The 15,615-nt window shown below is 38.4% G+C and overlaps 1 protein-coding gene across 1 annotated transcript; it reads right to left on the minus strand.

Moving 5' to 3' along the window:
• Nucleotides 1-862: 862 nt before the first annotated feature.
• KRTAP11-1 (keratin associated protein 11-1) lies at nt 863-1,309 on the minus strand. The gene has a single exon (XM_039857922.1). The coding sequence runs from the start codon at nt 1,307-1,309 to the stop codon at nt 863-865; it is 447 nt and encodes a 148-aa protein (XP_039713856.1).
• Between the last annotated feature and the right edge of the window lie 14,306 nt (nt 1,310-15,615).

Genomic DNA, 15,615 nt, shown 5'->3' on the forward strand with positions numbered 1-15,615 from the left:
TTTACTCTGAGCATGCCGCAGCAAGAAGATAAAGCTGGAGCCATCCTTTTGATGCCATGAGTCTCAGGGCCAGAAAACTGAGTTATCATTCTCCCTCCTCTCCCCTCATTTTGTCTGATCGCATGGGATCTTCTTAGTTTTCCACTGTGCTCCTTTGGTGAAGTAAGACTCCGAACCTCTAAATAACTCCACTGCCCCCTTCGCCGTATCATTCCCCAAACTGCCTGTCTTCACAAGTAGCTTTTCTATGTTCTACAAATTGGAGGAAATATGGCAGACAAGTCACTCTGCCTCACTACATGGCCAAGGACTCTCTAACCAAGTAAAATATGAAATAATCTTCTGTTTCTCATGAAACACAATAACTGAACTCATACTCTACTCTCAGAAGAGAATTTTCAGACCCCAACCAGCAAAGGATGATTGATGACAGCAAAAACCCTCACAAATAAAGAACTCTATTGAGACATATAAGTGCCATGCCAACTGATACAGGTTTATTGAAAAATACAGAGCAAGACAAGTTTCCCTTTATAGAGGAAAAAAAAAAATCAGAAGCCCAGAGACACAACAAGGTCAAAACATGCCAAAACCACCAGAGACCGGGACGCGGGTTGTAAAGTTTCTGGAAACATCCAGAAGCATATGCGCCACCAGTGATAAACACTTAAAATAAGCTTGGTGGTGGCCAGAAAAATCACAGATTGCCAAAGGCAGCTATTTAGGGCTATTAGCCAGCAATCAGGCAGTCAGAATAGGTGTCAGCAACGAAGAGCTATTCAGGGACAGGCAGCAAGCTGGAAGATCCTGGAAACACAGCTGGCAGGTCATGGAGTCTTGATTCACTCACTGGCTCCTACAGTTAGCAATTTCTTCGGCAGCTGGACACACAGGACCGCTTGTATGTCCTGGAGACACTGCAGGCTGGCTGACAGACAGAGGAAACTCCTCCCGCTGGTTGGCATGCAGCAGAGGTGCCGGCCACGGGCCGACAGCTGCTGGAGACAAAGGTGAGTGGCCGGCTGCAGGTAGCTGAGCAGGGGTTGGAGACACAGGTCACCTTTCCCGGGCTAGAGCTGCAAGAAGTTTGCTGGTAACATGTTGGCTGGCAGACAGGAGGCTCACAGCAGGTCTCCTGACCACAGTGGTCCAGGAGCCAGGAGCCAGTTTGGAAGGAACTGGGCAAACAGATGCCACTCAGGCAGTCGGCATCATGAGTAGAAGCTGTGGCAACTGGGGCCACTGGGACAGTGTAGTGTCCTCCAATTGGCCTGGAAGAGCAGTTCCTCATGGAGCAGTTGTAGGACATGGTACCAGACAGAGAGCTGTGGGTAAGCTGCTGAAGCTAGTTCCTGAGTTGTGAATGTCACTTCAGGCTACTGAGCTTTTATACATCCTTGCTGGTGGGTGGGGCTGAGAAAACTGGGGTGGGAGCTTCTTTGGCTCAGACCAGCTTGCCTCAGAACACCTTGTGAATCTCCAGGATAATTGTCTCTTGAGAAGCCTTCATCCTCATAAAGAAAGTTTAGTAGTTTGGTAACTAAATCATAAGGCTTCCATACTTAGTCCCAGGATTAAGAAGGTTAGTTGATGGCTTCAAAGCTATTGGTCATCCCAGCCCACACTTCATCCCTTACTCATCTTGCTTGGATAAGATGATTGTTGATCTGACAGTAGCACCAAAAATACCACCATCCTACCATCACACACTCTCCCTTCTGACCAGGACTCATTACTAACCCATGCTCTGTTTGGTTTTTTGTTGGCATTTAATGTTTTAAGCAGAACTTAACCAGTCACTCTCCCATAGCTAACGGGACATGAACATGCTTTAAGATGACAATGGTAACGCCTGTAAGGAAAAAGGCCAGAAAGGCATATACAAGGTATAAGCTGACTCAGAAAAGTTACCATGTGACCAGAGCATGATGCCAGAAGGAACTTCAGAGGACAACGGGACTCACCCTTTATGTTCAAACACCAAAGCGAATCAGAAGCTAATAAGTAGTTTTTGTAGCCAAGTCTCTTTCTAAATAAACTCGATAAACTTTATTCCAATAACTGTAATCTAATAACAATGGATAAGCATGACCCATAAGAATTAATATGACAGTGGAACGGGCTTAGTCAATTTTTTAAATTATTATAACATTAATTTAAAAGGCTGCAATGTCTTTCTCTCGAGATGCCCAATATAGTCGAAAGATATTTATTTTCACAAAAATACTTATAGATATGATGCATTTTTATCATGGACAAGCCAAAGTCTCTTCAAGGTCATTATCTCCATCAGGGATAAGGGTGGGAGGAAGCAGGCACTTAATATTTGGTAATGAATAAACATATGAACAGTGTACCATAATATTTAACTATTGTTTTTGTTCTTGGAAAAACCAGATAAAGGATATCATTATCCTTTATGTCATCTCACTACAATATAGTCAATTCTAGACATCAAAATGACTGATCCTTTTTGTCCACCTATACACAAGCAGTTCAACTCTAGCAAAATAAGTCACTCAATATTATTTAAGGGGTCAATGATATTTACACATCAAAACCACCATAAAATCTGACTCACTTCATAAACTATCTTACGTGGGGTAGGAAAGATAGACAAAAATCGATTTCCATATATTTAAGAACTAAAGGGAGACTACATTTTAAACATCCACAAAGCAAATAGCTTTATGTTAGAACTCATCAGAAGTCCCTTTGCAAAATGCTTCATTCATCTCTATTCTTTCTACTGAAGCCACGTTGGGAATTCCCCAAGTCTCTAATTGGAAGCTAATAACATACCCAAACAAGATGATGCTATGTTGTGAGCTGTATTATAATTCCCAGGGATCAGACCAGTCTCTCACTCAGTGACTCGAAGCATGTTCTTAGGTACAGGGAGAAATTAACAAGATGACTGCTTTCTACAATGTTGTAACTATGCTCTTCCCACCATGGGAAATGTCCCAGTTGGCACTTAAAGGTCAGAGTCCCTGGCCACAGGAGCTGGCTTGTTTGTTTTAAAATGGATAAGTAGTTTACAGGCTTCCACCAGCCATGAACTCATAGGCTACTGCAGAAAAATACTGAATCTTGTAAATTAATCAAGTGACTGAAGAAAAAAGCAAAGTCAGTAGTAAAGTTACAGAGGAAGTTTTCAAAACCCATCACCACATTTCTGGAATGGCAGAGATTTTTATAAGTCATTACTCGGTCTTGATTTCTCTTTTCCACTGAATATTAAAAATTACATACAGAAGGATCCTAGAAAATATCTTCCATCATCTTCAGGAGAAAAAGAAATGAACATAGTTTTTTTGATCACATGACTCTCTTCCAGACATTGAGAGGCTTCACATATATCCATCACAATGTGTGCTTCCAGCAACTCTATGGGGTAGGTAGGTTTCATGTCACATGAAAGAGCCAAAGTTCAGGGAAGTTGAATGGTTCACCAAGGTGATACTGTTTATATTTGACCAAGTTGAGATTAAAATAAAACAAAGCCATGAACTGTCAAGCTTCATTGGGGATATTTAAATATGATGAGATTCCTTCATTAAAGTTAGAGCAAAACTTTTATTTTTAAAAAGCAATCAATCAATGTTCCACGGATGACACTACAAAGGATGTAGTCTTTATTTCTCTTCTTGTTTTATCAATTGACTCGCAACAGAAATAAAAATAAGATTTTAAAATAGTAAGTTACAAGCACTGCTATCCTTATGCTTTACGTTTTTTTCATTCTATATACATTTAAAAATTGTTACTCATTAAAATAAAATGTAAGGTCGCTTCATACAAAGCAGGAAGAGAAAAAGAGCCTTCATAGCTCGAAGCTATAATTTGAAATTGCAATTATTTATAATAGTAATGCATACAACTAATTGCTAGAGAACAACAGAGAAGTGAATTGATTTTTCAGGTCTAGGTGGCAAGACCTTTCTGAAAGAACAGGGTTCACAGATTCTGAAATCAGGTTAAGATGACATTTTATAAACAGTGCTCTTCTAGTCACAAAAGAAGCTAAACAAATAGATTCTTTAGGTAATTAGATCTAGGGGATCTACTCAATGGATTGCTTTCTATTTAATGTCTGCAAAATGGCAGGCTCTCTGGAATATGGATGAGTCTGGTGTCTTACACTATTCAATATAGAGTTAGGAAAGCTATTTAATATGCTGGTACATTCGATTTTTAGATACAAGTGTTTAGACTCTGCATTTGGATTCACTAAGTGATAAAAGTGAAGAAACTTGCACTGACAACCACATGAAGCTTGAAGAATCCCTTCACAATACTAATTCCGCAGTATTGCTAAATGAAATCAATAAATCATTCTTTCATTGGAATGTAAGAAAAATTTCATGGCCCAGCAGCTATCACCGTGTGATTCTATGGAACATGAAACTTCAACTCAGTGAAAGGCTTTGGAAAATTATTCTGGTGTCTGCAGAGCACGAAGTGAGGGGGGCGGGGTGTGATAAGAGGAGACAAGGAGAGATTAAAGAACTACTGTCCATTATCTTCATCACTGATGGATAATTTGCCCTCGTTTGCATAGAACAATCTTAACTTTGTACAATAATTATCACCAACTGGAAATGAGCAATTGTTTCACTCAAAACTGAATCGCAGCAATCATAAGGCCAAGTGTTGGAAAGTAAAATGAATTAAACATGCGTGGGAGGCTGAAGTTTTGATATGCAAGAAGGATATTTCTCATCGCACACTGTTGACCAATGCCAGTTCAAAAAAACAACAACAACAACAATTTCATCAAACAGAGGAATAGTGAACCTGCTGAAAAATTAACAAATATAAAATGAGATTTGGTCATTCTGCACTTTTTCAAGATGCTCACACTCTCAAATTTAAGCGACTCATTATCTCTTAAGAAACAGAAAGAGGGAATTCAAAAAATTTAAAGACAGAGCAGAATGATTGTTTTAAAAATTAAATAATCTTGGCTGAGTTATTCTGCTTCCAACTTCACACAGATCTCTGGGTTGAATTTTCAGAATCCTTATTAGCCAAGACAGCATAAACCCCCAAAGGCTGAGTGATTTGCACCACAAAACTGCACTAAAATTCATTTTCCAAACTCTTTTCAAAAAGCATCAATCATAAGAAGGTTTGAATCTTTGGAGTTGGAGGAAACTATAGTGCAGAAAGCAGAAGGTAAAAGAAGAAAGCAAAGACCAGCAAAATAGTTGCTGCTTTTTGAACTTGAAAATAGCAATCACCAGCTACATGACTTGTATAAAAATAAACCCTCGGAGGATGTCAAGGTTGAGAAATCTTAAATTGAACCACCATTCTATTTCTCTTGATGCCTGTTTTCAAATTTATGTAATTTTTCATGTGTACCTTCACTGGGGATCAAAACCAGGATACAGTCAACAAAGGTGAGCAAAATCCCAAGTGTTTTGGCCACAACAAACTCTCCTGTGGGAAAGCCCATGTGTAGCCCCCATATGCTCTAGTTCCAGACATTCAGGTAATAAGAGGAGAACTTGCTTGTGACCATACATGAGTAATGTTTATGTATAGTGTCTGAGAGTGAGGGCTCCATGTCACTCAAGATGTATTATCCTTTTCTGATTTAGAATTATTCAGTGCTTACTAGGTACCCAGCAGGGTGAGGATGCTGGGAGTTATGTAGGAGACAGGAGAAGAATTAAGGTAGGTCTTGTGTTGGCGTCACCTAACCGACCTGTGCTTATGCCCTTTCAACATAACCCTTCCTGGTCTGATCTGCTGATCCAGAAGTGCAGTGTTAGGCCAGCACTATCTCAGTCTATCAGAACCACATCTTACTATCCTCTAGTCCAATTCTCTCACCCGACTGATGAAAAACTCAGTTCAGAGAGGGAGTGTCTTTGCCAAGGGGATCAGACGTTCTTGTGCACTTGTTCCAAATCGTCTCACCCTGTTGCTTACTGCATTCACTTTGCACAGGCTGAACCAGCTTCATGCTGGTACACCCAGACACTGCTTCCTTCGTTTTGGGGCCACTCAGTTGCTTCTTGTTTCCTGTCCTGGGTTATCTCTGATGCCCTGGCAAGGGAAGTCCATGCTAACATACCGTGCACTCATGCATGTACCACAGAGGAAGGGCGCCCCAGCTTGAGCAACGGGGAATGCAAACCAATAGGCAAGTTCCACCTCTCGTCCCACGGAATTGTGCACAAGTTGCTTGCGAGGATGGCCAACTTGATAACACTTTCTTGTGGTGGCTTTCCCTCGCCTTCTTTTTTCTCCCCCTTTCCTACATTCCCTGGTAAAAATTCCCCCCAAAATTGTCTCAAGCTCTGCTTTTAGGGGAACTCAGATTAAGACACTGGGTTTTAAACCCAGTGTCTTAAAATAGAAAGTACTATTTGGGAATTAAGAAAAATAGCCTATCTTTCTGATCCCCGGTGCAAATTCAGGATTAAGCACCCCTAAATGTACATACATGCCTCCGTTCACGCAATCCTAGGAACAATCTTGTTCACAAACTGAGCATCATATAAGTAATGGTTGAATTTGTAGAGCCATTTCTGAAATAACCAAATAAGAAACCACAAAAGTCCTTAGCCACAGCGAGATTGTAGGCAGATTTTTAATTTTTTTCCAAGTAAAGCCGAGCACGCCATGTTGTTTCCTTAATGCGGGATAGTTCCTAAGAGTTGACACGCCAAACATCAATGGGCTCGAGAACCTTTACTGTCAATAATCAGTTTGATGTCACAATTGTTTTCCAAAACGAAGGACATTTTTTCCAAAGTGAGCTGAGCACTAAACTATGGAAGGTGAGATAATTTTACGTAGTAAATGAACAAATACTATTTGGTTTTAATCGCCATGTGTTTATTTTTCAATGTATTTAGAAAACATGGCTAGAGTATCCAAATCACACTTTCATAGATATCGTTACCTAGAATGAGGCATTTTTGTTCAAAGAGTTACTATAAATAAAAATATTAGTTGAATAGCGATGAATTAATATGCAAACATGGCAAAAATCGAAAGGATAAAAGTAATGGTGGTGGTTTAATAAATATTTAAATGGTTTAATAAGATGCCTTAATGATATCTAAATAAAAAATATTTAAATGGTTTAATAAATATCTGACTATTTTGTAACTACCAATTTGTACTTCTTAATCCCTTCCCCTTAAAATTTAACTCATTTTACTTTAGATAATGTGACCACTTAACAATACCCACTCACACATACTCATGTACCCCCCACAATCATGCTCCCTCTTCTGCTTATTAATTACTTTGTAAGAAATTACCTCCAAATCTTAGGGGTTAAAACCACCATTTATAATCCTTATGGATTCTGTGGCTTGGGGATTTGGGCAAAATACAGCAAAGCTGGTTTGTCTCTGCCACAGGAAGCATGTGGGCCACAGGGAAGCTGGGGATGTCATTATCTAAAGGCTCGCCTGGCAGTTCATGCCTGCTGTCAGTTTGGATACCTGTACATGGCCTCTTCATGTGGCTAGGACTTCTTCGACACAGTGACTGATGCCAAGAGTGGGAATCCCAAAAGAGAGACTATATCATTTTTTTTCTAACCTAGGTTCCAAAGTCACGCAACATCACTTTGCCACACTCTATATATCAGGGCGTCACAAAGGCCCACATCTGAGGAAAGGTAAAATCGACTCCACTTCTTGGTGGGGAAGGGGCAAAATTCTGGATGAGAATATGAGACTGAAAATATCGTTTTGGCCATGAAATTAAAATTACTGTAGTTTCTAAGTTGCCAGGATACCGTAACGGGAAATCCCTGAGATGGACTTAGTTTACTGTCAGAAAATCTGAATTTCGTATTACTAGAAATACTCAGTGTAAATAGACAGTTCATGATCTCCTGTGAATCCTCTGTGAAGGAGATTCTTACAAATATTAATACCAATGCGATAACCTCAACAGTTCCCTCTCACTCCCCAATTTGACCTGTCTTTGACTTGGGATTCCAGCCACTCACCTAGGTAGGCCTATGTCCCCAATGCGATGAAAGTGGCTAAAGACAATTCTCAGTACCTTCAAATAGCTTTAGCCACTCATAAGTAATCTTTTCTTCTTGTTTTATTTCTCATTAAACACTATGACATTCCAGAGTCTAAGGAGATCATGTGTGTCCTGCGTCTCCTACAACAGATGAAGTGGTGAGACATATGCAAGCCCCAGGAGTTATTTGAAACTATGAGAATGCTACCAGTCTAGAAGGGTCAGCTCTTTGAAGACTACGCATCTTAGATTTCGATGCAATTGTGTTGCAGTTGATTGTGAATCAAAAATTATGCAGGTGGAACTAAGGTTGGAAGAATGTCCAGTGCCAGAAAGCAATGTTGAGAAGGGTGAATTGTTCCCAACTGCAAGACTGCCTTCCATTTTCTGCATTAATTTTATAGTCTAAGACTTGTCTTCTTCAGGATGTCTCTTACTATTACCGAATTCCCATTTTTTAGGGTGAGGGTGAAATTGAACACAAACATCTTTGGTGGTTTAAGATAGTGTGTCTTTTCCTACATGCGACTTAGCCATAGAGCGAGAAGGTGACAAGTCAAGGTGAAGGGTCAGTATTCTTAGACTAATCATAAAATATTGCTCAGTCCTTGTTCTTCTGACCATGGTTATCTGTGATATTGAACTATGAAGTGGACCTAAAGCTAGCAGTTGCTTTTGTTAACTAACAAAAGAACTAAAGTTTGATAGAATGACCTTACGAGAAAAGAATCAACTAGGCCTGACAGCCAATTTCATCTTTCACTCTATCTCTTAACTTCAGTGTTCTTTTACCCCTGGTGATATCAACACAGCCACTAGCTTTTCTTTCTTTACCCAGAAACCCACTGTGAGCCCCACAGTAAAAATGACTTTTGGTCTCTGAAGCTTTCAGATTTAGATAGTATTCTAAGAGGTACAAAAATAGCAAGTATATTGAAAAAAGTTGGGCACAAGAGAAAAAAGTACTAAAATATAATTAGAAGGAACTAAGAGGAATGATTAATTTGCAATGTGAGGGGTTAAATTATGTATCGTATGTAATTTAAGAATAAGAGGAGTCACAAATTTAGTGCTGTCCCAAAATCTGGAGCTATAATTCAGAAGATGGGCATGGTAATAGAAGTTAATAAAAATCAATCTAAAGCGAAAGAGATAAAATGTGTGGACATATTCAGAAAGAATCAATTTTTGAAGAGAGAGCTTCTAAATGGGGTTTTTCCAGACTAAATTGTCCTCTGCATATCAATAGCCAGGTGAAATGAAAATTATCATTAGAGAACCTGCAGCCCAACTAATGGAAACATGTCAAAGGTAATATAATCTTTGCAGAAGGGTAGAGACCTGCAGGGCATCTGATCAGCCAAGCAGATATTCTCGCTGTCCACTAGACAAATATATCTTTTTCAGACATAATGAACATGCCATTTAAATGATCCAACTCTTGAACTAGACTCTTCGAGTAGAATTCTGATATTAATTTGGTTTTCTAATTAGCCTAGGCTTATAGAAATAAAATGCACTAAGTACCTAATACGAATAAGCTAATTGGATTTCAATGTGAATTAAATTTCCACTCTAGTTTATACATCAGTCTCTTTTAAGTTTGGCTAATTTGACTCAGGCCCCCAGGGTCTGCTAACCCTGGGGAAACTAACAAAATCAGAAGGCATAGGAAGTAAAGCTAAGGAGCAGATCCTGGTCCTATGGTGATTGATTCAAATTGCAGCCGCAGGCCCAGTCTACCTCCCTTAGTGGCAAATCATTTCACCTGAAACAGATAGAGAGGTACACATTTCACTAACAGACCATTTTCTAACATTATCTAATGAAGTCCTCCTTCACTGAGGACTTTTAGCAAATAGAATTCTCTCTTAAGTGGGATGGTTTAAGTGTAACTGAGGTTGGACTGACTAAATGACCTCTACACAAAGAGGTTTCCAGTTTTTAATTATTCATTGCATACCTAAATATTATACTGTATCAATTGTGATTATTTTTTATGTTTCCCACTGCATATTCTACATACCTGCATATTTTAAATACTTTCCTCTTTAGTTATCTACATCATATATAAGAAGCCAACAAAAGTTCCTCTACTAGGAGTCCTGCAACCTCATATTTATACACAAACTTAAATGCTAAATTCAAAGGTCAATTTACCAAAAAAAAAAAAAAAAAAAAAAATGTGTGCCACGATGAGCTACCAGGAAAAAATATACTGCAATTTCAGATTTGTTCAAGCCAAGACACAATTTAAATAATTCATCAGAACAATTACTACTCATTGCAAAACAGTTTTCAAATGGATCGCCATTTATCTTGCTCATTTATTAATTCCTCATCCTTCTTACAGCATCAAATTCAAGGCGCATGTCACAAGTTCCACAAGTGCTTACCCCGACTTTCCCACTGACTGCCTGAACTTCAACTGCTCATTGAAACTCTGTGGGCCTGTTTCATGATCATCTGTAAAATATTAATTGGACCTGCTTCCCTGATTGATGCAAGAACTGAGTTATGGTTTACAAAAGGCTTTGTGATTCACACATGAAAGGCATTACAAGAAAGCAAACTGTCATTGAGTGTTACAGTTTTCATCTCAATTATCTTAAAGTAAGGAAAGACGAGTAGCCTAAGCTTCCAAAACATATTAAAGTAGCATGATGTACCAGAGAATTTTAAAAACTAAAGTGGGCAATTGTTGATTCAAGTTTTTTTCGAGGAATCAGAAATGTCATTCACAGATAAGAGCAAGGAGAGACAAAACAGAGGGAGATATAAAGTTACAGTTGGGTTCCAGGATCTGTCAGTCAGAGAGTTTGCCACTTCAAATTACCCACTGGACTCCAGCCCAAGAGAATTAATAGATTTAACAAAAAATCTTACTAATCTTCAGCCACCTACCCAACTCTGATGTTGACCTACCATTTCCTAAAATTAAAGCAGTGATTTTCATGTCTTAAGGGCAAATGAATTAAAAGTTAACTCTATTAGATTTGTTCTTATATTAGAGAATATTAAAACTGAAAAACTAAATCTAAATTGTAGTGATGGTGAAGCATCTATGCTGTACTTTAAATTTCCTACAAACATCTTAGGAGGAGGGTGTGGGAAACAACATCATTCATAGCTTGTACAGTTACAGTGTTTGACACCAACTAATAATTCCATTTAGCTGTACTGTACTTATTTTCACCTTTAAATTATAGCTGCCCAGGGAAAGAGTAAATTTTTTCCTATTATCATTTGGCAGATTTCCATATTTAAAAGGCTCCTGGGCACTCTAGGCACTGAAAACATCATAATAATAATTAAAATAATTAACATTCACCCTCTTCCAATTAAGAGAGTGCCTTAACTTCAATGATCCATCCAGTGGTGAATGTCAACGTGTTGGTTATAATAGGAATAGTGGGACTAGAAATTAGCAACAAGAAAATAATTTTAAAAAGAAAATAATTTTTGAAAAAGCAACTGCTAGGTTCCAGTCAAGATGGCGGAGTAGGTAAATTCTGTATTCACCTCCTCCTATGACCACATTAAAATTACTACTAAATTATAAAACAATCAACCTAAAGAACCATCTGAAGATTAGCTGAACACAGGTCCTATAACTAAGGATATAAAAAAAGGACCACATCGAGACTGTTCAGAGGAGCAGAGATGCAAAACAAGCTGGTCTCACACCCACATGTGGGAGTTGAGCATCAAGTAGGATGTCTCCAATGCGGAGATCCCCCCAAAGGAACAAAGAGCCCCAGCCCCACACCCAGGATTCCAGTGTTGGGATGAGGAGAGCCCACAAAATCTAGAAATCCAGCTGTGAAAATCAGCAGGGATTCTGACCTCTGGGTACAATGGAAGGCAGCTGGAAAGCCAGACAATCCTTAAAGGGCCGATACACAAACTCGTTCACAGGCACTCACCCTGGGCTCCAGCAGAGGGACAGCAGCTCAGCAGGTGCCAGAGACATAAAGGAAAGATTGAGTTGTATGGCTTTGGGGTGAGAGCTGGAGGGACAACCACCATTATTTTTCTGTTGAGCCCGCTCCTGTGCAGTCTGCGGGTGGGTGCCATCTTGCTTGTGTTGACCCCTCCCCCCACACCGCCAAATCTGAATCTTCATTGGCCTGGTGAGCTCTGCTCATTCCACCCAAGTGATCCCTGAGACCCCGCTCCACCCAACTCACAAATTGTCAGAGGCATATTCGGCATATTCGTAACTAGGCAACCAGCCCCACTCTGTGCTCTGACAGGAGGTTCCTTCAACAGCAATCAACAAGCCTCCACTCATGAACCTCGGGAGACACTTCTGCTGACAGGCAGCAAGTCCCAGCCTGATCTACACTATTTCTTGAACAAACCTCGTGTGACTGAGGCCAGCAGGCAGCAACTGGCCTCAATGTGACCTGAGATTTTTGCAAGTGGCCTCAGGCTCAGCACTGGCATCAAATCTGAATCTGCACCAACCTGGAGAACACAACTTGCTCCACCCTGGTGACTCCCTGAGACCCGCATCTGATCCAAATTGAATACCACCTAAGGACCTTTCGGCTGCTGAGCTTTATGGGCAGCCGGCAGGAAGCATCAGGCCTTTTGCTGAGCTGCCTCAGGCCCAGTAATGATAGCAGCCAGCATTGGTTCACCACGTGGCCTCTCCCACGTGCCTCAGCTTTAGCATAGGACCTAAATCACAGATAGTTTTGTAGCCCCAACAAGATAGCCCTGGGCAGGTCACAGGCAGCAGCTCACCTTGGCCTGCATGGGAGCCTCTTCCAAGAGGCTCCAAACCAACACACCCAGAGGCTCGCATTAGACCTCAAAAGAGCATGACCTGATTAACTCCATAAGCAGCACACACCAAAGGCAGTTTCAGCAGGTACACAAGCCTGCTGGAGTGAATCCCACTCTGTGAGGTCAGCCCCCATAGCAGCTCATATACTGTAGGCATAGCCAGTCCCCACAGGCAGTCAACCTGAGAGGGTTGTTATAAATAATATTTACTTACAATTTTTAATCTCTCAGTATCTGTCATTCCCTTTTCATTTGGGCATTTCGATTATCTTATGTTCGTGTTTTCTAACTTCATTAATTTCTGCTAATTCTTCCATAATTTCTCTATTCTCCTTCGTAAGTTACATTTTGTTATTCTTTGTCTAATTTTTATATACTAAGTATCTTTTATTTTTATTCTTTGTTATAGGAAAAGTAGCTCAATACATATCATAAATCATCTGAGTTTATTACATTATTCAGATACGTCTTTGGCATTTATTTCCTGTTTTAGCTGTTGAAATCTGAGAAAAGCATATTAAAGTCTTCTATTGTATTTTAAAATTGTTCTTGAATTTGAAAACAGTTTGTTTTTTATACACTTTGGCATTTTTTAGTTTAGAGCATGAAACTTTATTACTTTTAAAAAACTATAGACCTCCTTTGTTGTATTTAATGACTTTATGATAAATCTGACTGTTTTGTTCGCCTTTGTGTATGTAGATTTTCCTACCTCTTTGCTCTTAATCTTTCTGAATTGCTTCATTTTATGAATACCCACGATAAGAGTCTCAAACTCAGATATTGTTTCTGACCTTATTCTAGTATTTATGTTTTAATAAAGGTGAACATAGTTACATTTTTTCCATGTATTTGGATTTAGTCTTGTCATTCTGCTTTATAGTTCCTATTTTAAACTTCCTTGCTGTTTTCTTTTTGCCATTATTTTCATGTATAAGTTATGTTTTAATTTATTTTTTCACCATACTTTTGTTTTCAGTTCTGTATGTCATCACATTTTTTAAAAATATTTAAAGACATACCTCTCATAAAAGCCAAGAACTACAAATACCCCAAAAGTTCACCAACGGTAAAAAGAATAAATAAATTGTATGACTAGACAATGAAATCTTATAAAGTAATAAAAGCAAACAAACTAAGCTATATCAACAACATGGATGATATATTGGCAAGACAAAAAAGAAAAATACAAAATCATGCATGTATTCTACTTATAGAAAGTTCAAAAGCAGGCAAAAGTAAACTATACTGTTTAAGTGGCGATACCATTTTATCTGAAGGCAAGGGAAGCTAGGATGGAGGAAGTTAGGGAGAAGGAATGGAATTATGAAATGCAAATTATGATCCGAGAGGAATAAAATGGGCTACTTGGGGGGTGGGAATAAGGCTCCTAATTTTAGTAGTGCTTGCACTGGTGTTGGCTTTTTATTTTTTATGTTTTACTTTATTTTTTTTATGATGTCATTAATTATCGAAATCTAATAAGTTTCATCTGTACTTTAACAGTAAGGCATATATATGCGTGTTCACTCCCATAGTTAGATTTCTTTCTGTCACCACATATTTGACCTCCTTTACCCCATCTACCCACCCTCCGGTAACCACTCGTCTGTAGTCCATGTCTATGAGTCTCTTTGTTTGTCCTATTCATTTATTACTTTTAGGTTTATATCCCACATATAAGTGATTTTCAACATTTTCTGCCTGATGTTTGCTTTTTTTAATTACACCCCAAACTCTACACATTTGCTCTGTATATGATTCTGTATAGAATGTTATATCTCACAATGAAAAAAGTCTCGCAAAGAACTATAATTTTAAAAAAAATTTTAATGTCACAGATATATATCTATTTATTCTATTGAAAACATTTATAGTTTAAATATATCCACACTCACCTTCTTTTTTCTGTTTTTGTTAGTATGACATGTTTCTATATTTTTATTTTTTATCACTTTCAAAAACTATTTCTGATGTATTTAATAGATTTTATACCATAATCACAATCAATGTTTAGATTCTATTCTATTTCAATTTTTAAAAATTATTTACCATTAGTCATTTTTTATAATAATCTTATTTTAAATTTAGGTGTTCCTTTATCTTTTTTAAAATCTCTCATGGCTTAAAGGTGAGGACATCATTAGTGGTATAATTTTTTGATCCAAATAATACCTGAAAATGTATTTCGATTGCATTGTCATGTGAATGAAAGTTCAATTAGGCATAAAATTCTAAGGACAAACAAATTTTCTCCTTAAAATTCTGAAAGTGTTCAGTTCCTCTTGCAGTCATTCGAAACACGCAGAGTCCTTCTCTTATATTTTCAAGATGCATAGACTACATCATCCTCTCCATCATCAATTTCATCCCTTTACCTTCTTCATCTGAATTCTGGAAAAGCTTCTCAAATTCGTCATCTTAGCATCATGGAAGAAAGCTTTTCCATTTTAAATCTTTTAATGCAAATTTAGTCTTTCTCATGCAGATTTAAAATGGGCTATTACATTTTTATTCCCTTTCTTCTTCTTTTCCTATCTCATCCAGCTCACTTTGTATTTTACGCTCTGCCTCTTAACTATGTCCCTTTTAAACCTCAGTCTCTTGTTTTATAATCTCATGCTCCTGCTTCATATTTTCTAGAGTTTTATTGAAAGCACAAAGAGTTTATTCTAAATTTGTTCTCTTTCCTATGGAAATCGTTTCTTTTAGAAATAAAACTTCGGCATGTCCTCCTTCCAGGCCTCAGATTCTTGCCTTTAGCGCCATATCGAGCTATTCTGTTGCAGTGCATCCATGTTTAATGTGATG

The sequence above is a fragment of the Pteropus medius genome, unplaced genomic scaffold (assembly GCF_902729225.1).
Source record: "Pteropus medius unplaced genomic scaffold, Ma_sr-lr_union100, whole genome shotgun sequence".
Classification (NCBI taxonomy): Eukaryota; Metazoa; Chordata; class Mammalia; order Chiroptera; family Pteropodidae; genus Pteropus; species Pteropus medius.

What these genes read in the sequence shown, in the direction of transcription:
- KRTAP11-1 (XM_039857922.1), bottom strand. Translation starts at nt 1,309, where the DNA reads ATGTCCTACAACTGCTCCATGAGGAACTGCTCTTCCAGGCCAATTGGA.